We start from the raw sequence: 26449 nt of genomic DNA, 5'->3' as shown, positions 1-26449 counted from the left end.
CAGAATTATAACCTGCGACCGTAACAGCAACACGGTCCTGGACTGAAGCGCCTAGAACCGCTCGGTCACAGAGGCCGGCTGAGCCATCCTACCTAATAAGTTACTTTTTTTTTGCCGCCCATCTAGAGCTGAGATGTAATCAGCATGAAATACGCAATATTTGTCGCTTTATATGTTTGCACCAAACGTTCAGACTGATGATCGTACCGTGAACTGCTAGTACCATGGAGTGAGTGCCTAAGCATAGTCCGAGACTTGGGTAGTGACATGGGAACGTATAACTAGTGAGGCCTAACCTTTCCCCTCCTATTTGTTTTGTAGCTCTTGGAGATCTTTACGATGGAGGGCCTAAGTATTTATGGTCCAAACAACGTTTCCTAAGTTTCATGCTTTATCTTCAACCATTGTTCGTACCCTTTCCTCTCCATAATCTGCTCATCAGTTTGTAGCATCCGTTCTCCTTGGTGCTCGAACGTAACAAAGGAAACTGTTGTGCTATCAGCAGTTAGTATCAGACCTTGTTTATTATTTTCGAGGTTAATTAACACTGTTATTAATTGAACTGAGCATGCATGAACAAGCAGTCTTGTTGGCAGAGTGGGGGAGACAGCACTACAAAGTGATACAGTGCTATAATTACATACAGTTAACACCCAAGTGTCTTAGCAATATATTATTAAATATCAACTACATAAAATTAATGAACACAAAAAGGACCGCAAAAGTTTCCAAATAGTAATCAAAAACAAAGTAAAGCGCAATTATACGAAAATAGAATTTCTCGTGTGAAACAAATGCATGTAACAGCTTTTAAATGTTTTGCGACTTTGTTAATCGGATTGACTAAAAAACAATGAGGAAGTTTGAGTGGAACTCGTCAGTAAACTTGGGAGGAATAGAAATTTGGAAGAACCGACAACAAGAGAGAACTAGAAAAACTGAGGGCACTTGGTTGCAACTTTCTGAGCTTGCTAACCAGGAAATATTGTATTGATTATTATAACCTTACGAAGAAGGTAAGACATCTAAAAGAAAAGGGACTTTGTTATAGCCGGCCTGTGTGGCAGAGCGGTTCTAGGCGCTACAGTCTGGAACCGCGCGACCGCTACGGTCCTCAGATGTTAAGTCCCAAAGTGCTCAGAGCAATTTATGAACTTTGTTATAATGGCCGTCTTCCATCCTTAAGAAAATATTGCCGAGCGGGGTAGCCGAGCGGTCTAAGGGCGCTTTTTCACGGTGCGTGCTGCTGCCCCCGTCGGAGGTTCGAGTCCTCCCTCTGGCATGAGTGTGTGTTGTCATAGAGTAAGTTAGTGTAAGTTAGACTAAGTAGTGTGTAAACTTGGGGACCGATGAACTCAGCGGTGTGCTCCCATAAGACCTTACCACAAATTTCCAAGAAAATATTGTTTTGTTTACCCCTTATGGTTTTACAACTCTAATTACTCCGAAAAATTGGACGCCCACTCAAGGAATGAACTGGAGTATTTCTCGCTTCATTATCAAACACACAGCTTAATCTTCAAATTTTAAGACGTATTTAATAAATCCGAAATTTGCATTGCTTATTTTGGTGGATAAAGCATTAGTAAATTAGCTTACTTTGGACACTTTCATTTATTAATGGCGTGTATAATAATTGTCTGGGGAAATTACAGGTAGAAAATATTCATTTCACAGTAACGTGCTGTAGGGCAATATGTAGTGCACATCTTCGAACATCACGTAGACAATTTCTTAAAAAATTAGAAACACTAATAACAGTTCCCCAATCAAATATTCTCTTATACAGTTTGTTGTGTAGAATGAAGTTCAATTTGAAAATAATAGTGGCTGTAATAAAAGTGACACTAGGAACTAGAATACTCTCTGCTATCGACAACTTAAACTTACTCTTACACAGAAACCAGCAAAGTATGCTTCCACGAAAGTATTTAACCACCTCCGTTGTGAATTAAAGATGCTGAAGGGTAAAAAAAAATTCAGAAAAAAATTTAATTCACATCTGCTTGACAAATCCTTCTGCTTCATAGATGAATGTGGTTGGGTTACATTTATCAAATTTTATTATAGGTTAAGATTAAAAAGTCCCGTATGTTTCCACACAGAAAACGTATCTTATTTGTAAACCTGCTGACGTGTTCCATATCTCGATTGTGAACCACGCAACAGGAAAAAACCAAACTAGGACTCATTTTTGTCGTGAGCCTGCAAACTTACTAATTTTCCACTTCATAACAATCTTTATACAGTGTAGTGCCACAAAATGAGTTTTATTACTGTCCAGTATTCGATCTTTTTCTCTCAGTTTAACGGACTCTCACGAAATTCTTGAACTGAATTAATATTTCCTTGTACCTCTGTCAAAAGATTGTGGACAACACTCGTTCAACACTTTCCAAAGATTTAGGCTGCGGCCATTTCAAGCAGTACTCCCATTTTAATCCACACGCTCGACCGTTGATAGTCAGTACACCTGAGACTCTGCCATTTCAAGTCTCTGGCTCTTCCACCCACTGCCTCGCTCCGTGAAGATCTCATGCAATAGTTGGACAAATAGCTTCGTTTGGTAATAAGATGGGTGTGTAACTCTCGATATCTTAAATCTAACCGACTAATACTCTTACCATAGAATGGCCTACACAACAGTGTTCCGTACTCTCCTTTCACTGGTGTGTTGCATGTACACCATACATACTACTACAGCGCCACATGACAATAAGTGAAACTGGAAACAGGCATGATAAAAGTAAGATAAAATGTTTTGTCACCAATAAGCAATTATTAAAAGTAGTTTGTATTTATCTCTGTTCCTATCCATCCCTGTTGAAAGAGTTTCTGCACACTGTAATACACCGCATTCTATCACTAAGTCACATGTACATGAATCGAAAGAACCGTTGTGCATTGTGGGCGAGTGTGGTCTGTGTAAAGCACCCTGAGAAAACTCACCACATTGACGGCAATTGTCAGTTCCCAGTTGTCCTCATTAAGGACCCCAGCGTTGTTTATGACGATGTCGAGGCCACCAAACGTTGTCGACGCTTTCTTGAAGGCTTCTGTAAACAAGCAAAGAGAATTTAATGAAGTATCAGGTATAATGAATCTTGCAGCTGTATCCTATTCATCCATTCCTCTGAGTGCTTTCATTCTGAATTTTTCTTTATTAAAGGAGAAATACTTGCAGCATACCAGACATCAAATCGATATCGCAGACCTCGTGTCCGCGATATGAAAGGCAACGAAAGCTCCACCAGGATTTTATAAGAGGTCTTTGTATGTGTCCACAGTGGATTGTATCAGCAATGCCCAGTTTCAGAAAAAAGCGGAAATCCATACAAAGCGCAGACGCAGAGGTAGAGGAAAATTCATTCCAGAGATATCCCCGTACTCAACAAGCCGACTGATAAATTCTTGCCCCAGAAATTACAACCTAGCGTGAGAAGTTACTACACATGGACAGGGCTGAAGAATCGGGGTAAGCAAGAGGGTTATTGTCGAGTTGAATTCTTGATGTCGTCGGATGAGCAGATGTCTGCCAGGACTTTTGTACTAATTTAATTTGATGTGCTAAAACATGACGTGGCTGTCTCAAGTATCACTGTCTATTTAAAATCCTTGATATATTTTCGTTATTCAATTTCAAAAATAATTGAGGCATTTATGCTACTCTCGAATACCAACAGTATTCCGACGCATTTGTTTATTTTGTAGTAGCCCAATAGAGATCCTGTTGCTAACGATATGAACAGAATTTATCTATGTTTCAGTTCAGTTGGTGATTGGTTTGGTAACGTCAAATTTTCGAGCCATAGCGCGCCATTACACGCCGATTTGCCTTCATTACAAATCGAACGTTGTCATGAAGTAAGATTAATGTTTTTGTATAATGGAAAACATTTTGTCCGCCTTATGTTATATATTATCACGGTCTGTCGTCACAAATCTTATCTGCTCCTCAACAACGACTCTGAACTGACCACTATGAAATCAGAGATAATTTTGGCCAACAGTGGGTGTGAATTTAGTCAGAATCGAAATTTTATGACATATCATTGTTTGTCATGCTCCTGCTGTGGTCACTTGGATGTATTCCGATTCCGAACAATTCCTTTTCGGATGAAATACGTACGAGGGAAGTTTCGAAAATAAGTTGCTCCATTGGTCTTTTAAGTGAAGATGGTACACCAGGTGACAGAAACAAACGCCATTCGAATATACGTTAGTTGCTGGTTCAACGACGAAAGGCGCCTCAGCGAAGGAGGAATGAAGCACGCACAGAGCGCAGCAGAAGAGAGTATCAACATACTGGCGCGTCAGATGTTTTTCGAGTACACATCACGACGGTGTAGACCTCGTCATTAAACACAGATCCGCCATACAACGAGAGAGAGAAAGGCTCTTTGAGTGAAGGTGTTGTGCTGTTGGACGACCACGCGAAACCACACACAGCAGGGCTCACACAAGATCAGCTTCGTCGCTTTGGATGGGAAAGACTAGATCAGGCGGCTTACAGCCCCGATATTGCCCTATCTGACTTTCGCCTGTTGCCTGCACTGAAAGCCCCACTACCAAACCAATGCTGAGGTGGAGAAGGCTGTGGGACAATTCTTTGCCTCACAGGGCACCGCGTTTTACCAGAGTGATTCTTCAAATTGACTGCACACTGCGACAAATGTGTCGAAGTCGGTGGCGACTATGTCGAAAAATAGTGCATGTTGTATAGTTCATAACGCCATGATGTATTTACTTCTGGCAGTAAAATTCCCATTTTTAAAAAAATGACGAGACTTACTTTCGGAACTTCCCACGTACATTCATTTCTATTCCGTTACATTTCTTCCTCGATTTTAAATGGCACCCATTACATTTTATATGAACAAGCTATTCAGACACGACATACACGGAAGAATGTATACAGTGTGTGCGACCAATTATTCCGCATTGTTATTATTATATTGTCAACAGTGAAATTGAATAACATCTTGATTTTTCCCAGTGGTTCCAATGGCTCTGGGCGCTATGGGACTTAACTGCTGAGGTGATCTGTCCCCTAGAACTTAGAACTACTTAAACCTAACTAACCTAAGGACATCACGTACGTCCATGCCCGAGACAGGATTCGAACCTGCGACCGTAGCGGTCACTAGGTTCAAGACTGTAGCGCCTGGAACCACTTTGCCACTGCGCCCAGCTGATTTTTCCCATTCTTGGGTCAAATGGTTGAAATGGCTCTGAGCACTATGAGACTTAACTTCTAAGCTCATGAGTCCCCTAGAACTTAGAACTACTTAAACCTAACTAACCTAAGGACATCACACACATCCATGCCCGAGGCAGGATTCGAACCTGCGACCGTAGCGGTCTCGCGGTTCCAGACTGTAGCGCCTAGAAACGTTCGGCCACTTCGGCTGGCTTTCCCATTCTTATCGTCAAGTGTATCATGAAATTAATAGTATTACTTTAATTTGAAACGCTTAAATACATTATTTGTTATAGGGAAGCAAGATGTGAATACTTTCATTTTCTAACTAAATCGCTAACGACAGAAACCGAGCGAGGTGGCTCAGTGGTTAGCACACTGGACTCGCATTCGGAAGGACGACGGTTCAATCCCGTCTCCAGCCATCCTGATTTAGGTTTCCCGTGATTTCCCTAAATCGTTTCAGGCGAATGCCGGGATGGTTCCTTTGAAAGGGCACGGCCGATTTCCTTCCCAATCCTTCCCTAACCCAAGCTTGCGCTCCGTCTCTAACGACCTCGTTGTCGACGGGACGTTAAACACTAACCACCCCCACCCCCCCCCCTTACCACAGAGGCTAGATATTATGTAAATTGAAGGTGGAGGGGGGAGGAAGGAAAGGAAGGGGAAGAAGCTATTGATGCCAGCTGCGCCAGCACTTTATACGGAATCAGCGGCGACAAGTGAAAATTTGTACTGACCGGGATTCGAGCTTGGGATTATGTCGGCAACCCACTAGGCCGACCCACATTTACATCTAGTGGCGCCTGTCTGCACTCCAGTGGGTGGTGCTTGTAGCGTACAGATCACTGTGCGCCGTGTTTTATTAGACTGTGTGTTATTTTCCGACCAGATGGCAGTGGCAGATATGCCGACAGATCTGCCTTCTATTTCAAGCAATGTTCAAACGAATGTCCAATTTGTTTCCTAAAATTTTAGGCGACGTTCTTAATATGTTAAACCGGTGACTGGATCACCTTTTTATTTTTTATTTTATTTTTTTTTTCCATGGTCATTGAGTCGCATTTCCCTGTGCCTTTGTTTTAGCTCTTCTGTAGTTTTACCACTGTTTTAATCCCGTGTATGACACCTTTGACCCTTTTTCCGTTGTCTTAAGGGGTGCGAGGCAGGGCGATTGTCTGGGTCAACGCGAGTGAGGTAGGAGTGGTGACTGAGTGTTATTTTATAGGTTTCCACTTGACTGCATCACAACAATTTTAGTCATTTTCTCCACATTTGCTTCTTTTAGGATGTGTAAGGGCACTGATAACCTCGGTGTTGAGCGCCAGTAAGCTTCAAACAAACAGTCGAAGGTCGTTGTGTATCCACACTCAAGGTGGTGGATTCATTGCCCATCGAGGCGAATCAGTTATATGAACGCGTGGTGTCTGTTCTTTCGAACATGTCCGAAAGAAGAGACACCACGCACTTATATGAAGGCTAATTAAATAAATTTAAAAAGTAAATCTGCGTCCCTCTAGGCTGAATATATTTTTCTAAATTTTTGAAAAAAGCTATAAAACTCGATTCATCCAGCTTGCGTCTATCAAGGAACAGCCTCAGATTTTTCGGAACAGCTGCACTATACTACGTAGAAAATCCTACTGAAATATATTCGTCAGTTAAAGAGAGGGTAGTGAACTTCCATTATTACAGAAGGACAGGTGTTATTCACTAACCGGCCGGCGTGACCGAGGGTTTCTAGGCGCTACAGTCTGGAACCGCGCGACCGCTACGGTCGCAGGTTCGAATCCTGCCTCGGGCATGGATGTGCGTGATGTCCTTAGGTTAGTTAGGTTTAAGTAGTTTTAAGTGCTAGGGGACTGATGACCTCAGCAGTTAAGTCCCATAGTGCCCAGAGCCATTTGAACTATTTCGTTATTCACTACATTGTAACAATTACATCACATAAGAAAACATTGCGGCACTCAGAATAAATATAGCATTGTACTCCTGCACACCATCGGCGAATATGTAAATGGTTAGAGCTGAATTCTCTGTGACAAATAGAACGACCACCAGAGTGGGTTATTGTCGTTCGTGTTTAGTGGTATTAGACTGGAAAGTCGCACAGACCACACAAACATTCAAGAAACGTAGTAAGAGTAATCCACTAAATTATAGGCCCATATCATTAACTCCGATATGCGGCAGGATTTTGAAACGTATATTGTGTTGGAACATTGTGAATTACTTCGAAGAAAACGGTATATTGGTACACAGTCAATATGGATTTTGAAAACATCTTTCTTATGAAACACTCTTTACTTGTATGAAGTGCTAAGTACTATTTACATGGGATCTCAGATTGATTCGGTATTTATGGATTTTCGGAAGGCTTTTAACTTTGTACTATACAAGTGGCTTGTAGTGAAATTGTGTGCTTATGGAATACCGTCTCGGTTATGTGGCTGGATTCGTGATTTCCTGTCAGAGAGGTCACAGTTCGTAGTAACTGATGGAAAGTCATCAACAGAAGTGATTTCTGGCGTTCTCCAAGGTAGTGTTACAGGCCCTTTGCTATTCTTTATCTATATTACCATTTGGCAGACAATCTGAGCAGCCGTCGTAGGTTGTTTGCAGGTAAATCTGTCGTTTATTGATTAATAATGCAATAAGAAGATCAAAACCAATTTGCAAAACGATTTAGAAAAGGTATCTGAATGGTGTGAAAATTGGCAATTCGCCATAAATAACGAAAAACGTGAAGTCATCCACATGACTGCTAAAAGGAATTCGTAAAACTTCGGTAACTCGAGAAATCAGTCAAATTCAACAAAATACCTAGGAACTACAATAATGAACAACTTAAATTGGAAGGTATACATAGAAAATGTTGTGAGGAAGACTAACCAAAGACTGCGTTTTACTGGCAGGACACTTAGAAAATGTAATAGATCTACTAAGGAGACTGCCTACACTACGCTTGTCCGTTCTCTTTTAGAATACTGCTGTACAGTGTGGGATCGTTACCCGATAAGATTGACGGAGTACTTTGAAAAAGTTCAAAGAAGTGCATCACGTTTTGTATTACCGGGAAATAGGGGAGAGAGTGCCACTGAAGTGATGTAGGATTTGGGGTGGACATCATTAAAACAATGGCGTATTTCCTTGTGGCGGAATCTTCTCACGAAATTCCAATCCCCAACTTTCTCCTCCAAATGCGAAAATATTTTGTTGACACCGATCTACATAGGGAGAAACGATCAGCATGATAAAATAAGGGATAACAGAGCTCGTACCTTAAGATATAGGTGCTGGTTATTTATTCGCGGTATATGAGATTGCAATAATAGAGAATTGTGATGGTGGTTCGAAGAACCCTCTGACAGGCACATAAATGTGATTTGCAGAGTTTCCATGTATATGTGGATGTAGAGCAGGCCTGGTAGAGTACATAAAGGGCGTGAACAATATCAGATGTTGAGTAATGAATGTGAATGTCAGGGAGTAGCTGCATACGTTCCCTCAGCAGCTGAAAGAGTGTGAAGGGGAGTCATTGTGGCTCCCTATTTGACTGCTGGTCGAATCGTCTAGTATCCAGATATGTGATGCATTCGGATGCGACAATGGCCCGATATTGGACTGCATGGGGATGCTCGCTTGCCGTCAAGGTTCCCGTCGACCAGATCTGACGATCTGGAGGTCACCGTATCGTGCGCCATATACATCTTAACCCCGTTAACATCAGCGCCTGCCATCTCAATGTAAGTGATGGACTCCCTGAAATATTCTGTGTTACCTTGCACCGATGTTCGAAGACTAACAACAACTGGTCTAGGGAACTGCCGCCCCTGGCGTAGGCTGCCATTGACACCACAACACAAACGGCTGTTTTTCTGGCGGAGCCATGACCTGAAAGCATGGATTGCTAATGAAGGGTGTCATATGGTGTTCAGCAGCGAATCACGGTTCTGCACAAAACTGGTTGACATCAACGTAAATAGCACATTAATTCTCCCTTCTTTTTCATGCCACCTTTTATGGAGAGTTGACAACAGATCTTTCGCCTTAATTTGGAAAGTTTGTGCTGATTCATTAGGACCTAATCATCTAGAGGTTAAGAGCGTATTGTGTTCGGCAATGAATCACGTTTCTGCCCAACCCAAGTTGACATCAATGGAGATACCACGTTAATTCTCCCGTCTTCTTTTTCATACCGCTTTTTGTGGAGTGGTGACAATAGATCTTTCGCCTTCATTTGAAAAGTTTGCCCCGATTCATTAGAGCCTAATCATCTAGAGATCAAGTGCGTCTTGTGTTCAGCGATGAATCACAGTTCGCCACAATCTCGGTTGACATACATGAAGATAGCACATTAACTATCCCTTTCCATGCCGCCTTTTATGGAATGTTGACAACATATCTTTCCCCTCCGTTTGGAAACTTTGCAATGATTCATTAGGGCCTAATCATCTAGAAGTTGATTGTGTGCACGGAAAGCCAGAGAGCGCTGGATTGAGTACCAGTCTAACCACGGAAATTTTTCACTCTGTCTGTCACCCAGCCAAGGAGGGAAGACGTGCCAGGGGCGACACGCTCTTAGACTTTAGGTGGGGTTACTGGGGTTATAATAGTGGCACTAAAGTCGCTGAAGTAGCTTCCAATTGAAAGACTTCCACTGTGTCATTCAGCCACACGAAGATATTATTATCATTACTATTATAGTTCATTAGTGGTCTAGTCGCTGCTACTCACCCTTGAACTGATCAGCTTTGGTGACGTCGGCGCGGATGAAGATGGCGCGCTTCGCACCAAACTCTGACTCCACCTGCGCCGCGGCCGCCTTGCCTACTGCCTCCGCCATGTCCACGATGGCGACGCCCTGTTTCACAAGAGACGTCTAAATATCCAGCGAGTAAAGAAACTCAATGTACTACAAAATTAATCACATTCGTCGTATTACAACCCTCGAATACGTGAAACTTCCAAAGGGGTGGATCTTCTAATGCTCTTGATATAGGTAACATTAATTACCAAAGTCGCCTTCCACAACAGTTTAAACATGAAAATGCGTAGATTTACTGGTTTTAAACAACAGTGTACAGAGTTCAGTATACTAAAAGTATACGTTTTGTAAGTCGCTAGCTGACAAACCCATCAATGCCTGAATGTTCATTTTGCCGATTTTCTATTAACAACAGAAACAAAAATGAGCTGTATTTCTAGTGTGGTATCGAAAAACTTTCATTTCCATGTAATCTTCAAAACACCTTCAAAATTATGAAACAGCCATACAAAGAAATACCATGATTTACAAATGTATAAGTACATCTGCTTAGTGCGTCTACAACGCGATTTTGTAAACGTCTCTACGGTAGCAATTCATAATTCTATTCATGGCTACTGCTTTCGCCTACAGGGGTTAGCATTTCTCAATTGAAACCTATCAAAAGCACTACCAGGTGTCAAGGATTTCTTTACGTCGACTCGACTGTAAGGGTGTCTTAGTAGTAAAGAATGAATGTATCAAAATTTCATGTATGATGGACTTTTTTCTACGCATCTGAGTGTTTATGAACTCATACTCTTGAAACGTGTATCATACAATGATGTATTTGTGTAGATACATTCAGTGGTATATGTGGATAGTGAAACTTCCTGGAAGATTAAAACTGTGTGCCAGACTGCGACTCGACTTCTAGACCTTTGCCTTTCGCGGGCAAGTGCTCTACCATCTGAGCTACCTAAGCACGACTCACGCCCCGTCCTCACAGGTTCACATCTGCCAGTACCTCGTCTCCCACCTTCCAAACTCTGCAGAAGCTCTTCTGGAGGAAAGGGCTTGAGTCGTGCTTGGGTAGCTCAGATGGTAGGGAAAGGCAAAGGTCCCGAGTTCGAATCTCGGTCCGGCACACAGTTTTAATCTGCCAGGAAGATTCATATCAGCGAACACTCCGCTGCAGAGTGAAAATTTCATTTGGGTGTGTGTATAGTGTCTGCGACATATGTTGTGAATAAGGTTAGTAGCAAAGAAGTAATAAATTTAAGTGTTATGTGGATACTGCTGTGAAATATCTTGTGAATAAAGTTAGTAGCAAAGAAGTAATAAATTTAAACGCCGTGGAAAATGCGACAAATCTCATTGTTTATGATGTCATATCTTATAAACTCCCCCCCCCCCCCCCCCCCCATGAACTATGGACCTTGCGGTTGATGGGGAGGCTTGTGTGCTTCAACGATACAGATGGCCGTACCGCAGGTGCAACCACAACGGAGGGGTATCTGTTGAGAGGCCAGACAAACTTGTGGTTCCTGAAGAGGGGCACCAACCTTTTCAGTAGTTGCAGGGCAACAGTCTGGATGATTGACTGATCTGGCCTTGCAACACTAACCAAAACAGCCTTGCTGTGCTGGTACTGCGAACGGCTGAAAGCAAGGGGAAACTACAGCTGTAATTTTTCCCGAGGGCATGCAGCTTTACTGTACGGTTAAATGATGATGGCGTCCTCTTGGGTAAAATATTCCGGAGGTAAAATAGTCCCCCATTCGGATCTCCGGGTGGGGACTACTCAGGAGGACGTCGTTATCAGGAGAAAGAAAAATGGCGTTCTACGGATCGCAGCGTGGAATGTCAGATCCCTTAATCGGGCAGGTAGGTTAGAAAATTTAAAAAGGGAAATGGATAGGTTAAAGTTAGATATAGTGGGAATTAGTGAAGTTCGGTGGCAGGAGGAACAAGACTTTTGGTCAGGTGAATACAGGGTTATAAATACAAAATCAAATAGGGGTAATGCAGGAGTATGTTTAATAATGAATTTAAAAATAGGAGTGCGGGTAAGCTACTACAAACAGCATAGTGAACGTATGATAGTGGCCAAAATAGACACGAAGCCCATGCCTACTACATTAGTACAAGTTTATATGCCAACTAGCTCTGCAGATGACGAAGAAATTGAAGAAATGTATGATGAGATAAAAGAAATTATTCGGGTAGTGAAGGGAGACGAAAATTTTAATAGTCATGGGTGACTGGAATTCGACAGTAGGAAAAGGGAGAGAAGGAAACATAGTAGGTGAATATGGATGGGGCTAAGAAATAAAAGAGGAAGCCGTCTGGTAGAATTTTGCACAGAGCATAACTTAATCATAGCTCACACTTGGTTCGAAAATCATAAAAGAAGGTTGTATACATGGAAGAATCCTGGAGATACTAAAAGGTATCAGATAGATGATATAATGGTAATACAGAGATTTAGGAACAGGGATTTAAATTTTAGGACATTTCCAGGGGCAGATGTGGACTGTGACCACAATCTATTGGTTATGAACTGTAGATTGAAACTGAAGAAATTGCAAAAAGGTGAGAATTTAAGGAGATGGGATCTGGATAAACTGACTAAACCAGAGGTTGTACAGAGTTTCAGGGAGAGCATAAGGGAACAATCGACAAGAAAGGGGGGAATAGATACAGTAGAAGACGAATGGGTAGCTCTGAGCGATGAAGTAGTGTAGCCAGTGAAGGATCAAGTAGGTAAAAAGACGAGGGCTAGTAGAAATCTTTGGGTAACAGAAGAAATATTGAATTTAATTTATGAAAGGGGAAAATATAAAAATGCAGTAAATGAAGCAGGCAAAAAGGAATACAAACGTCTCAAAAGTGAGATCAACAGGAAGTGCAAAATGGCTAAGCAGACATGAGTAGAGGACAAATGTAAGGATGTAGAGGCTTATCTCACTAGGGGTAAGATATATGCAGCCTACAGGAAAATTAAAGAGCCCTTTGGGAAAAGAGAACCACTTGAATGGATATCAAGAGTTCTAAGAGTTCTAAGCAAAGAAGGGAAAGCAGAAAGGTGGAAGGTGGAAGGAGTATATAGAGGGTCTATACAAGGGCGACGTATTTGAGGACAATATTATGGAAATGGAAGAGGATGTAGATGAAGATGAAATGGGAGATACGATACTGCGTGAAGAGTTCGACAGAGCACTAAATGACCTGAGTCGAAACAAGGCCCCGGGAGTAGACACCATTCCATTAGAACTACTGACGGCATTGGGAGAGCCAGATCTACGAGACAGGCGAAATACTCTCAAACTTCAAGAAGAATATAATAATTCCAATCCCAAAGAAAGCAGGTGTTGACAGATGTGAAAATTACCGAACTATCAGTTTAATAAGTCGCAGCTGCAAAATACTAGCGCGAATTATTTACAGACGAATGGAAAAACTAGTAGAAGCCGACCTCGGGGAAGATCAGTTTGGATTCCGTAGAAATGTTGGAACACGTGAGGCAATACTGATCTTACGACTTATCTTAGAAGGAAGATTAAGGAAAGGCAAACCTACGTTTCTAGCATTTGTAGACATAGAGAAAGCTTTTGACAATGTTGACTGGAATACCCTCTTTCAAACTCTAAAGGTGGCAGGGGTAAAATACAAAGAGCGAAAGGCTGTTTACAATTTGTGCAGAAACCAGATGGCAGTTATAAGAGTCGAGGGGCATGAAAGGGAAGCAGTGGTTGGGAAGGGAAATGAGACAGGGTTGTAGACTCTCCCCGATGTTATTCAATCTCTATATTGAGCCAGCAGTAAAGGAAACAAAAGAAAAGTTCGGAGTAGGTACTAAATCCAGGGAAAAGAAATAAAAACGTTGACGTTCGCCGATGCCATTGTAGTTCTGTCAAAGACAGCAAAGGACTTGGAAGAGCAGTTGAACGGAATGGAAAGTTTCTTGAAAGGAGGATATAAGATGAACGTCAACAAAAGCAAAACGAGGATAATGGAATGTAGTCGAATTAAGTCAGGTGAAGCTAAGGGAATTAGATTAGGAAATGAGACACTTAAAGTAGTAAAGGAAATTTGCTACTTGGGGAGCAAAATAACTAATGATGTTCGAAGTAGAGAGGATATAAAATGTAGGCTGGCAATGGCAAGGAAACCGTTTCTGAAGAAGAGAAATTTGTTAACATCTCGTATAGAATTAAGTGTCATGAAGTCGTTTATGAAAATAATTGTATGGAGTGTAGCCATGTATGGAAGTGAAACATGGACAATAAATAGTTTGGACAAGAAGAGAATAGAAGCTTTTGAAATGTGGTGCTACAGAAGAATGTTGAAGATTAGGTGGGTAGATCACGTAACTAATGAGGAGGTATTGAATAGGATTGGGGAGAAGAGGAGTTTGTGGGACAACTTGACTAGAAGAAGGGATTGGTTGATAGGACATGTCCTGAGGCATCAAGGGATCACAAATTTAGCATTGGAGGGCAGTGTGGAGGTTAAAAATCGGAGAGGGAAACCAAGAGATGAATACACTAAGCAGATACAGAAGTATGTAGGTTGCAGTAGGTACTGGGAGATGAAGGAGCTTGCACAGGATAGATTAGCATCGAGAGCTGCATCAAACCAGTCTCAGGACTGAAGACCACAACAACAACAACATCTTATAAACTATGATAAGTAGATGGTTTTTATACAAACAAAGATTGTTGCCTAGTAGTACGTGCTACGTGCACCAAGCTTAGTAGAACTCGGTCCAGCGGTTACGGGAGAGATGTGAACCACACATACGTACATACATACACGACACATATACACACACATACATATATTTTCATAATATGTATGAATCTTGAATACAGTGTGTTTGAACATGCCAGGCTGTCATGAGGTAGTAGGTGTGTAGGTTTGAAATTCAAGTTTGTACTCGCTTGCCAAATTCGTCAACAGCACTCTTACAATGGGTCCAGTCACTAATCTCATACTCATTAATTGTAGGCAGCAACCTGAGGTTTAAAGTTGCTTTCCAACGAAGTAGTGATCAATCCCGTGCTGGTTGCGTTATGCTGTCCCATTTCCCGACACGCATTAGATTTCGCATTTCTTTACCACGAATTTTGTCTACGTGGTATCTGACAAGCGCAAACTTGTTCCAGAGCTGCTGTTAACTAAGGAGGAAATAAAATGCCAACTGTTCAAAAATACACTCCTGGAAATGGAAAAAAGAACACATTGACACCGGTGTGTCAGACCCACCATACTTGCTCCGGACACTGCGAGAGGGCTGTACAAGCAATGATCACACGCACGGCACAGCGGACACACCAGGAACCGCGGTGTTGGCCGTCGAATGGCGCTAGCTGCGCAGCATTTGTGCACCGCCGCCGTCAGTGTCAGCCAGTTTGCCGTGGCATACGGAGCTCCATCGCAGTCTTTAACACTGGTAGCATGCCGCGACAGCGTGGACGTGAACCGTATGTGCAGTTGACGGACTTTGAGCGAGGGCGTATAGTGGGCATGCGGGAGGCCGGGTGGACGTACCGCCGAATTGCTCAACACGTGGGGCGTGAGGTCTCCACAGTACATCGATGTTGTCGCCAGTGGTCGGCGGAAGGTGCACGTGCCCGTCGACCTGGGACCGGACCGCAGCGACGCACAGATGCACGCCAAGCCCGTAGCATCCTACGCAGTGCCGTAGGGGACCGCACCGCCACTTCCCAGCAAATTAGGGACACTGTTGCTCCTGGGGTATCGGCGAGGACCATTCGAAACCGTCTCCATGAAGCTGGGCTACGGTCCTGCACACCGTTAGGCCGTCTTCCGCTCACGCCCCAACATCGAGCAGCCCGCCTCCAGTGGTGTCGCAACAGGCGTGAATGGAGGGACGAATGGAGACGTGTCGTCTTCAGCGATGAGAGTCGCTTCTGCCTTGGTGCCACTGATGGTCGTATGTGTGTTTGGCGCCGTGCAGGTGAGCGCCACAATCAGGACTGCATACGACCGAGGCACACAGGGCCAACACCCGGCATCATGGTGTGGGGAGCGATCTCCTACACTGGCCGTACACCTCTGGTGATCGTCGAGGGGACACTGAATAGTGCACGGTACATCCAAACCGTCATCGAACCCATCGTTCTACCATTCCTAGACCGGCAAGGGAACTTGCTGTTCCAACAGGACAATGCACGTCCGCATGTATCCCGTGCCACCCAACGTGCTCTAGAAGGTGTAAGTCAACTACCCTGGCCAGCAAGATCTCCGGATCTGTCCCCCATCGAGCATGTTTGGGACTGGATGAAGCTTCGTCTCACGCGGTCTGCACGTCCAGCACGAACGCTGGTCCAACTGAGGCGCCAGGTGGAAATGGCATGGCAAGCCGTTCCACAGGACTACATCCAGCATCTCTACGATCGTCTCCATGGGAGAATAGCAGCGTGCATTGCTGCGAAAGGTGGATATACACTGTACTAGTGCCGACATTATGCATGCTGTGTTGCCTGTGTCTATGTGCCTGTGGTTCTGTCAGTGTGATCATGTGATGTATCTGACCCCAGGAATGTGTCAATAAAGTTTCCCCTTCATGGGACAATGAATTCACGGTGTTCTTATTTCAATTTCCAGGAGTGTAGTTCAAATGGCTCTGAGCACTATGGGACTTAACTTCTGAGATCATCAGTCCCCTCGAACTTAGAACTACTTAAACCTAAATAACCTAAGGACGTCACACACATCCATGCCCGAGGCAGGATTCGAACCTGCGACCGTAGTGGTAGCGCGGTTCTAGACTGTAGGGCCTAGAACCGCTCGGCCACTCCGGCCGGCGATGCCAACTGTAGGACGTATAGTAAAAAACCAGTCAAATGTTTTGTGAAAAGATTGATCTAAAAGCGTAAATTAAAATAGGTTAGAGCAACATTTGACGTGCTTGTGAATGATGCTACAAATTATGGACAACAATTCTAACACAGAACCAAATATATGGTTGACTTTGATTTGCAAAATCGGGTATTTAAATATTTAAAATCATACACATGGAACTGTAGCAACTGGAACGCTCATACGTTTTTTACTTAGAAAGAGCACTTTGTCGACGGATTGGAGCTGCTCTCTGATTTACCATTCGAGTTTTAATCTATTCATTGTATTCCTTTTTGCAGGGGAAAGTTAGTGAGCAAGAGTAATTATGCCGGCAGCAATGATAAGGGAGACATTACTTCTTGTACCACGCACATTCTCTTTCCAGATATTCTTAGGATTCTGTATTGAAATATTTTTGATATTGAATAATTCTTGAAACTTATTTCAACCTTCTAGCATAGGTGATAGAAATATATGAAAGCCACACAACAGCAGACTTCACGACCCACATAATCCAACATACCAATGTCCTCTAGTATGATGTAAAATTCTTCGATTCTAATGTAAATCTGAAATTTTTAACGTGTCAATCGGCACCTCATGTGCTGTACACGATTTCGTGCATCATTCAAAGGTGCTCGAACGTTTCTCCAGTCTATTTTATTTCTTAGTTTTGGAGGTCGAAATTTCGCAAAACTTTGACCTTGTTTTTTTTAATTTCTTTAATTTTTAAATTTTGTTCAGGGAACATGGAATCTCATTGACTAGAGTAGAATTGTCTTCACTGACTAGTGCTGCTTGGAATTGATCCCGTATAACCAGTGAAGACATGTCTGGAGATGACCCGAACAGCAGTGGTATACCATCCCGATTGTCGCCCGCCATACAGGCCGACAGCCAGGAATGTTGATTTGGTCATTTGTTTTCATATCAGGACCGTTTTGGATGTCATCCGCAGTGACCTTACAGCACAGCGGTACGTCGACGATATTCTAAGCGCCATTTTCTAACCCTTCATGGCTTACATTTCAACAAGGCGATGCCCGCTCGCATAAGCAAGAGTTTCTACCTCGTGCCGTCTTGCTTGCCAAACCCTACCTCGGTCAGCAAGAGAGGCGAATCTCCCCTCTCCCCCCCCCCCCCCTCCAATTGAGAAGGTTTGTAGTATAATGGGGCAAGGCTCTTCCACAAGCTCCAGATTTTGCCGATCTAACGAGCCAGTTGGACAGAATTTGGCACGATATCCTTCAGGACGACATCCAACAACTCTGTCAACCAATTCCAAACCGGATAACTACTTTCAGAAGTCCAGAGATGAACCAATGCGTTATTGACTTGCTCAGTTTGTGAAGCTCTTTCCGTTGAACGAATCATCCAACTTTACTGAAGCTGTAATCACTTTTTTGTCTGTACACTCACATCACTTCTAACAATTTCGGTTCCATTTGGATAATTTCTTCATGGTGCGTCTTTCTTTTCTTAGAGTGTATTTAAATATCGATCGGTATTTTATTATTATTAGCCAACGACCTTGCCGCAGTGGTAACATTGGTTCCCGTCAGAGCTCCGAAGTTAAGTGCTGTCGGTCTGGGCCAGCACTTGGATGGGTGACCATCCGGTCGGCCGAGCGCTGTTGGCAAGCGGGGTGCCCTCAACCCTTGTGAGACAAACTGAGGAGCTACTTGGTTGAGAAGCAGCGGCTCCGGTCTCGGAAACTGACATACTGCAGGGAGAGCGGTGTGCTGGCCACATGCCCCTCCATACCCGCATCCAGTGACGCCTGTGGTCTGAGGATGACACGGCGGCCGGTCAGTACCTCTGGGCCTTCATGGCCTCTTCGGTAGGAGTTTATTAAAACTATATTGATCAAGGAAAAGCAAATTTAAGAAGTCAATGATTAACTTAGAATTTTAAAGATACTAGAAGATATTTGTCTGGTAGATTTCATTAACCAAATTACAGTCAAGTCATTAAATCTTTTATAGAGTGAATTTTCATCCTGCAGCAGTGTGTGCATTGACTTGAAACTTTCTGACAGATGACAACTGTGTGCGAGACATGGCATCTAACAGAAGTTACCCATGTACAGCTTACGACTCGCCTTCACAGCTTTACTTCCGCTAGAACTCCGTCTTCTCTCTTGCAAAATTATATCCTTTCTTCCAGGAAGAGAAGCTGTGAGGACGGGTCTCAAGTCGTGTTAGGACAGACAGTCGGTGAAGTACTTGCCAACGAAAGACAAAAATAATGAGTTTGAGTCCCGGTCTTGCACTGCAAGTCGAGCCAGATTAGGTAGTGGTAAATGTTTGTTAACTGGCCCTGTTATCTGATATAAATGACTTAACCACCCTCCAAAATAATGAATTCAAAATTCAATGACTACTAAATGAAACAAGAATCACCATTAATTAAATTTTTTACGTCGAAGTGACTCATAAAACATCTGAAAATCAAAGGAAATTCTAAAGTAAAGCCTTGGCGCGTTTGAATAAAGAACTGTGTGTCAAAATGAAACAATTACATTTGCAGAGTTGTATCTTGATAATCGCGATGGTAGTATAAAGGACAGATAGCACTAGAGAAGGGAATGCGTTGCATATGCGGCCGGAGTTTAGAGCATACTGGTCATACGAATCTGAAAGCAGGTCTTTAGAGCGAAGCAAGAAGTTATTGAAATTCTATAAAAAATTCTATAATAACGACTTGTGGATCATATCACTGCCGTGCCTCGACCTCACCATAGCAACTTGTAGGTTGAGGCTGAAGTGGCTACACCTGCGGCTAAGTTCATCTCAGCCCAAAATCTTTCAGAGTCGCTAAGCTCATTTGCCTGGCGACGGAGCCTGCAGGTGATAAAGGCAAGAGGATGAAAAGTCTGACGGCCAAGGCTGCCGGAGATGAAATGATTTTGTAATTACTATTTATTAAACCGAAGACTTTTATGCCGGTCTTTTGCGGTCTTTACTGTTTTCGGATTGGCTGGGCCATCGATATTTTGAGCGCCAACAGTTGAAAATAATGCTTAAAACGTGCTGGTCCCCTTCCCTGATTTTTGATTCGGACAGTTAACCGGTAATGTGCCTCCTATCATTTCTTACTGAAAAAGACATCTGGCTCTCTGTCTATTTCTGTATGTAGCCAGTCACGTGGGACCTTAGCAGCACGGTCGAGTTTCTCTCTGTAATTTCCAGTTTATTTACATTAGCCAATTCTTACATTGCGTAATCGTTTATTTTCCTCGACCCAACGTTCAGTGTCATTCCCTTTACAAAGAGGTCCCAAATGTGGGCGCTCCTTCCATTTTCTATATGATATATACCACATCTGAAGGTTGGCAAAGAAATACAGCTTTCTATGTTTTGTTCAAAATGGTGCATTTCCCAGTCCTGGCTAAAAACAGCATTTCTCCTCTGTCCACCTTTGAGTCGTAACATCAGTCGCTGCCTGAGACCTTGCGCTGTGGAAGATTCTATCTACCTGCCTGGGGGGCATTGACCAGATGCGGCATCTCAAAGGGAAGTCTTGTCAGCTGAGTGGCACTGACCTTCACTTCTGTCAGTGCATCCTTCTGAGAATTCCCCAGCCCGTAGTCGCCCTGTCTTGTTACGTGACCTTGCTGTTCACCCGAGCGCTGGCAGCTCGTCCCAGTGAGCTTGCAGAGTGGCTTCGATCTTATATAAACCATGCAGTTCTGAATAAAAAGGTATATTATCACTGGCACTGATATGCATCATTGGCACTGATATGCATTACACTTCTCTATTTTGAGTAATTATTCCTATCTGATGAGTCTTTATGTAAAGGGGTATCAAAGAGTTTCCATTTGACAGTGTTGCTGCAGCGTATAGGCAACATAGCGCCACGCTAATGCAGGTATACACACTAGCTGCAAATGGTTTCTCAGTAGCCGAACATAACCATTTCCAGTCAATGTTTTCCATGCAAACACTGTCCACACCATTATTGAACAACCACCAGCTTGCACAGTCCTTGTTCACAACGTTGGTCCATGGCTTCGTGGAGTCTGCACCACACTCGAACTCTATCATCAACTCTTACCAACTGAGATCAGGACTCATTCGACGAGACCACGGTTTTCCATTCGTCTGGGTTCCAATCGACATTTCATGAGCTCAGGAGAGGTGCCGCAGGCATCAAGGAAATGCGTCGGTCTCTTGCTGCCATAGCCCAAATTTTGCCGCACTGTCTTAATGGATACGTTCATCGTTGGTCCCTCATTGATTTCTGCGGTTATTTCACAAAGCGTTGCTTCTCTGTCAGAACTGACATCTCTACGCAAAAGCCGTTGCCCTCGGTCGTTAAATGAAGACCGTCGGCCAATGTGCTGTCCGTGGTGAGAGGTAATGCCTGAAATGTGGTATTCTCGGCACGCTCTTGACACTGTGGACCTCGGAATATTGAATTCCCTAACGATTTCCGAAATGTAATGTTCCATGCTTCTAGATCCAACTACTATTCTACGTTCAAAGTCCGTTAATTGCCGTTCTGCTGCCATAATCAGTAGAACACCTTTCCTGTGAATGATCTGAGTACAAATGACAACCCAGCCAATGCACTGCTCTTTTATACTTCGTGTTCGCGTAATAAAACCAGCTGTATACTTACATATCCCTATCCCATTACTTTTCTCACCTCGCCTAGGGGTTAGTGTGGCTTTCGTGTATTTCCAACATCGGTGCAGTAAATGCTTCGTGAAGTACGGCGACGTTATTACCAAGTGCGTCCAAACAGGACCAACGTACTATTCGTTTTGTTGGCTGCCGAAAGACAAACAACGGCAGACGTTCATCAGAGGAAGAAGAATGTCTGTCGAATGCCTGCGGAAAACCACTGATGTTTAGTGGTGCATCAAGTTGCACGTGAAACTCAGCCCTCTCTCTTCGTCCATGACATCCACGGCGCTGCATACAACGACGCATAGTTTGATCTCGTGTTTATTGACTTCAGGAAGGGGTTTAAAACCGTCCCGCATTCCAGTTTGCGAAAAAAATACAAGCTGACAGAGTATCGGAACAGACTTGTCACTGGATTCAAGACTTACTCGCAGACAGAACTTAACGATATAATGTAGACAAATGCAAAGATGATTTTCAGAGTACCCCGAGGGAGTATGATAGGACCATTTCTGTTCACAGGGTGCATAAATAATCAATTAGAAAGCGCGGGAAACTCTTTAAGACTGTTCGTAAATGATTAGGTTGTTGCAGAATGACCTACAGAGAACTGAGGAAATGTACAGGCTTTGGAAATTGACCCTGATCGTAAATAAATGTAATACACCGAAGAGCCAAAGAAACTGATACACCCACCAAATATCGTGTAGGCCCCCCCGCAAGCAAGCAGAAGGGCTGCAACACTACGTTTCATGGACTCAACTAATGTCTGAAGTAGTGCTGGAGAGAACTGACATCGTGAATCCTGCAGGGCTGTCCATAAATCGGTAATAGTACGAGGGATGGAGATTTCACCTGAACAACACGTTAGGCATCCCAGATATGCTCAATAATGCTCTTGTCTGAGGAGTTTCGTGCCCGCGTAAGTGTTTAAATTCAGAAGAGTGTTCCTGGAGCCATTCTGTATCAATTCTAGACGCGTGGGGTGTTTCATTGTTCTGGTGGGGTTACCCAAGTTCGTCGAAACGCACAAAGGACAGGTACAGATGCAGGTGATCAGACAGAATGCTAACGTACGTGTCACCTGTCAGAGTCGTATCTAGATGTATCAGGGGTCATATATCACTCCAGCTGCACACGCCTCATACCATTACAGAGGCTCCGCCAGCTTGAACAGTCCCCTGCTGTCATGAAGGGTCCATGGATTCATGAGCTTGTCTCCATACCCGTACACTTCCATCCGCTCGATACACTTTGAAACGAGACTCGTCCGACCAGGCAACATGTTTCCACTCATCAACAATACAATGTCGGTGTTGACGGGCCCAGGCGAGGAGTAAAGCTTTGTGTTGTGCAGTCATCAAGTACACGAGCGATCCTTCGGCTCCGAAAGCCCATATCTATGATGTTTCGTTGACTGGTTCGCACGCTGACATTAGATGAATTTAAGTCTGCAGCAATTTGCGGTAGGGTTGTACTTCCGTCACGTTGAACGATTCTCTTCAGTTGTCATTGGTCCCCTTCTTGCAGGCCGCAGCTGTGTCGGAGATTTGACGTTTGTCCGCATTTCTGATATTCACGGTACACTAATGAAATGGCCGTACGAGAAATTCTCCACTTAATCGCTACCTCGGAGAAGCTGTGTTCCATCCTTCGTGCGCCGACTATAACACCACGTTCAAACTTACTTAAACCTTGAAAACCCGCGATTGTAGGAGCAGTAACCGATCTAACAACTCCGCCAAACACTTGTCTTACATAGGCGTTGCCAAACGCTGCGCCGTATTCTGTCTGTTTAAATATCTGTATTTAAATACTCATGCATATACCAGTTTTTTTGGTACTTCAGTGTATTTGTTACATTCAGCATTCGCTGATTTATAAAGGTAACTTTATCGCTTAAATGGATTTCTATGAAGAAAGAACCTACTGTCCTAGTGTCCCATCAGAACAGAGCAACTGTATTCCACTCGTCTTCTGATTTCTCGCTCGTTAATTTACTGGTGAAGCTGAAGGGTGTCAGCCGTTCCTCCTCTCGTATCATTTCGGCGAGTAGTGAACCGGACACCCATCGCGTTGGCACCGCGTACATCTACATTTTTCAAACGGTACATCCTCTTTTAGGATCAGTAATACTTCGGCAAGAATTTGTGCACGTGTTTGATCTGCGAAGCTTCCTTCTATGAAATAATGGCCAGTTAGGTAGTCTCCAATAATCCCGCACTAATCGTTCACATCTCACTGCCCCGGATGTTCAACCTGGCTCAGCAAGTGAGCGCTTTTTTCTTAATGACGTAAATGCAATTTTAAGCAGCTATACTATATATTTCTTAGCGATATCCTTTTGTTAGTGCTGCTTATGTATATTAGCAATGTGTGTACCTTGACAGTACACTGCTGTCGCGACATTATTTAGTTATCTTTATACCTCAAATCTCTATTTGACAGATCTGTTCAATTTTTGTGGTATCTTTTGCCGTCAAGGCTCTGTCAGAAAAAGAGCATAACTGTTGACGAAATTAACTGGTGAATCTTCCTTAGGTTTGCCACGACTTTGTGTTCTGTGAAGCCAGACACCGCCTGATCAGAAAATTTAGGCAATCAGTAAGTTTGATAATCTAATAACTAGTAAAGAGAGGGTTAGATCTGATAACATTTTAAATTTTGTTCGTGAATAAACTAACAATATCAGAAAACTTCATGAACAGGACGGAATCAAAAACCTACGGAAACATGGTTTTGTTTAACAAGATGTAAACTGAATAATTAATTACAATTTGTCGACATCAGCGTTACACTGGACAGGTCGATTAAAACGGTGGCCAGAAAACAATTTACAGAAAAACGGGTAATAATTTCAACCGTGGTGGAAGAGGAGTCAACTTAGCATGACATCAACAACAGTACACAACCGGAATAAGATAACAGCCCCAATTAATCTAATCATGAGTGGTTAATGACTGAAAATCACCAGAAAATAAAATTTGACTTGTAGCAAAAATATGCATGGCTTGACGTAACTCCAGCGGTACCTCAGAAACACCAACCAAGCTGTAAACCGAGGTTAAGCCTCATTTTCTCCCCTCTGAAGCATGACTTGAAATTGGAAGCGTGCATCGCAATCGTCAGTCTAACCGTGGCCGCAGTAATCATAGCTAAGGTGATGACAACGACGGCTGAAGCGTGAGGCCTGCTAATGGAGTATGCTGCTGTACGTTAGTGGGTTGACCGCGTAAGGCCGAACTCATATTGTCGACACCATTGTGGTTGAATAATCTCTAAGTAGCGAGAAAGTTAAAAGTATAACTCCGGAAAGACTTGGCAGAAGGCCGAAATCCAAAACATCTCAGGCGCTTCAGTCTGGAACACAGCGATCGCTACGGTCGCAGGTTCGAATCCTGCCTCGGACATGGATGTATGTGATGCCCCTAGGTTAGTTAGGTTTAAGTAGTTCTAAATTCTAGGGGACTGATGGCCTCAGATGTTGAGTGCCATTGTGCTCAGAGCCATATGAAGCCACAATACCTCATCACTAGCCATGTTTACAGATCCCCAAACAACCCAGTGTCTTGCCAACGACCGCAAGAGTCCTCCTCACCTAGGAACAGCTTTTGCAAAGACCCCTCGCGGCTTAATATAGTGTTGGGCCCCCGCGAGCACGTATAAGTACCGCAACACAACTAATGTCTGAATTAATGCTGGAGGAAATTAACACCATGAATCCTGCAGGGCTGTCCATAAATCCGTAAGAGTACGACGGGGTGGAGATCTCTTCTGAAGAGCACGTTGCAAGGAGTCCCAGGTATGCTTAATGATGTTCATGTCCGAGGAGTTTGGTGGCCAGCGGAAGTGTTTAAACTCAGAAGAGTGTTCCTGGAGCCACTCTGTAGCAATTATGGACGTGTAGGGTATCGCATTGTCCTGCTGGAATTTCCCAAGTCCGTCGGAATGCGCAATAGACATGAATGGATACAGGTGATGAAACAGTATGCTTACGTACGAATCACCTCTGAGAGTCGTATACACACGTATCAGGGGCCATATATCATTCCAACTGCACACGCCCTACGCCATTACAGAGGCTCCACCAGTTTGAACAGTCCCCTGCTTACATGCAGGGTCCATGTATTCATGAGGTTGTCTCCATACCCGTACACGTCCATCAGCTTGATACAATCTGAAACGAGACTCGTTCGACCAGGCAACATGTTTCCAGTCATCAACAGTCCAATGTCGGTGTTACCCGGCCCAGGCGAGACGTAAAGCTTTGTGTCGTGCAGTTGTCAAGGTATGCGAGTGAGCCTTCGGCTCCGGAAGCCCATATCGGTGCTGTTTCTTTGAATGGACACTAGTTTATGGGCCAGCATTGAAATATGCAGAAATTTGCTGAAGGGTTGCACTTTTGTCTCGCTGAACGATTCTCTTCAGTCGTCGTTGGTCCCCTTCTTGCAGGATCCTTTTCTGGTTGCAGCGATGTCAGAGATTTGATGTTTTACCGGATTCCTGATACTCATGGTACACTCGTGGAATGGTTCTACAGCAAATACCCCACTTCATCTCTACCTCGGAGATTTGTCCCATCGTTCGTGCGCCGACCATAGCACCACGTTCAAATTCACTTAAATCTTGATAATCTGCCTTTGTAGCAGCAGCGACCGATCAAACAACTGCGCCAGACGCTTGTTGTCTTACATAGGCGTTGCCGACTGTAGCACGGTATTCTGGTTGTTTACATATCTCTGTATTTGAATACGCATGCCTATACCAATTTCTTTGGTACTTCAGTGTATTTGTTACATTCAGCTTTCGCTGATTTGTAAAGGTACCTTCATCGCTTAAATGCATTTCTATGAAGTAAGAATCTACTGTCGTAGTGTCGCATCCTTAAAGAGCAACTGTATTCCACTCGTCTTCTGATTTCTCGCTCGTTAATCTACTGGTGAAGCTGAAGGGCGTCAGCCGTTCCTCCTCTTGTATCATTTTGGCGGTTTGACT

At 43.5% G+C, this 26449-nt stretch overlaps 1 protein-coding gene across 3 annotated transcripts in view; it reads right to left on the bottom strand.

Annotated features, from left to right (window-relative positions):
* LOC126281827 (15-hydroxyprostaglandin dehydrogenase [NAD(+)]-like) overlaps window positions 1–26449 on the bottom strand; it is a 211435-nt gene that overhangs the window by 61949 nt on the left and 123037 nt on the right. For all 3 annotated transcript variants that reach the window (XM_049981060.1, XM_049981059.1, XM_049981056.1), the window contains 2 exons: window positions 9938–10064; window positions 2950–3056 (listed from right to left, as the gene is read on the bottom strand). In XM_049981060.1, coding sequence (XP_049837017.1) covers window positions 2950–3056; window positions 9938–10064 — 234 coding nt within the window. The remainder of the gene's footprint in view (window positions 1–2949; window positions 3057–9937; window positions 10065–26449) is intronic.

This window comes from Schistocerca gregaria, chromosome 7, assembly GCF_023897955.1.
Source record: "Schistocerca gregaria isolate iqSchGreg1 chromosome 7, iqSchGreg1.2, whole genome shotgun sequence".
NCBI classification, from domain to species: domain Eukaryota; kingdom Metazoa; phylum Arthropoda; class Insecta; order Orthoptera; family Acrididae; genus Schistocerca; species Schistocerca gregaria.
This window is presented reverse-complemented; position numbering and strand designations above follow the sequence as displayed.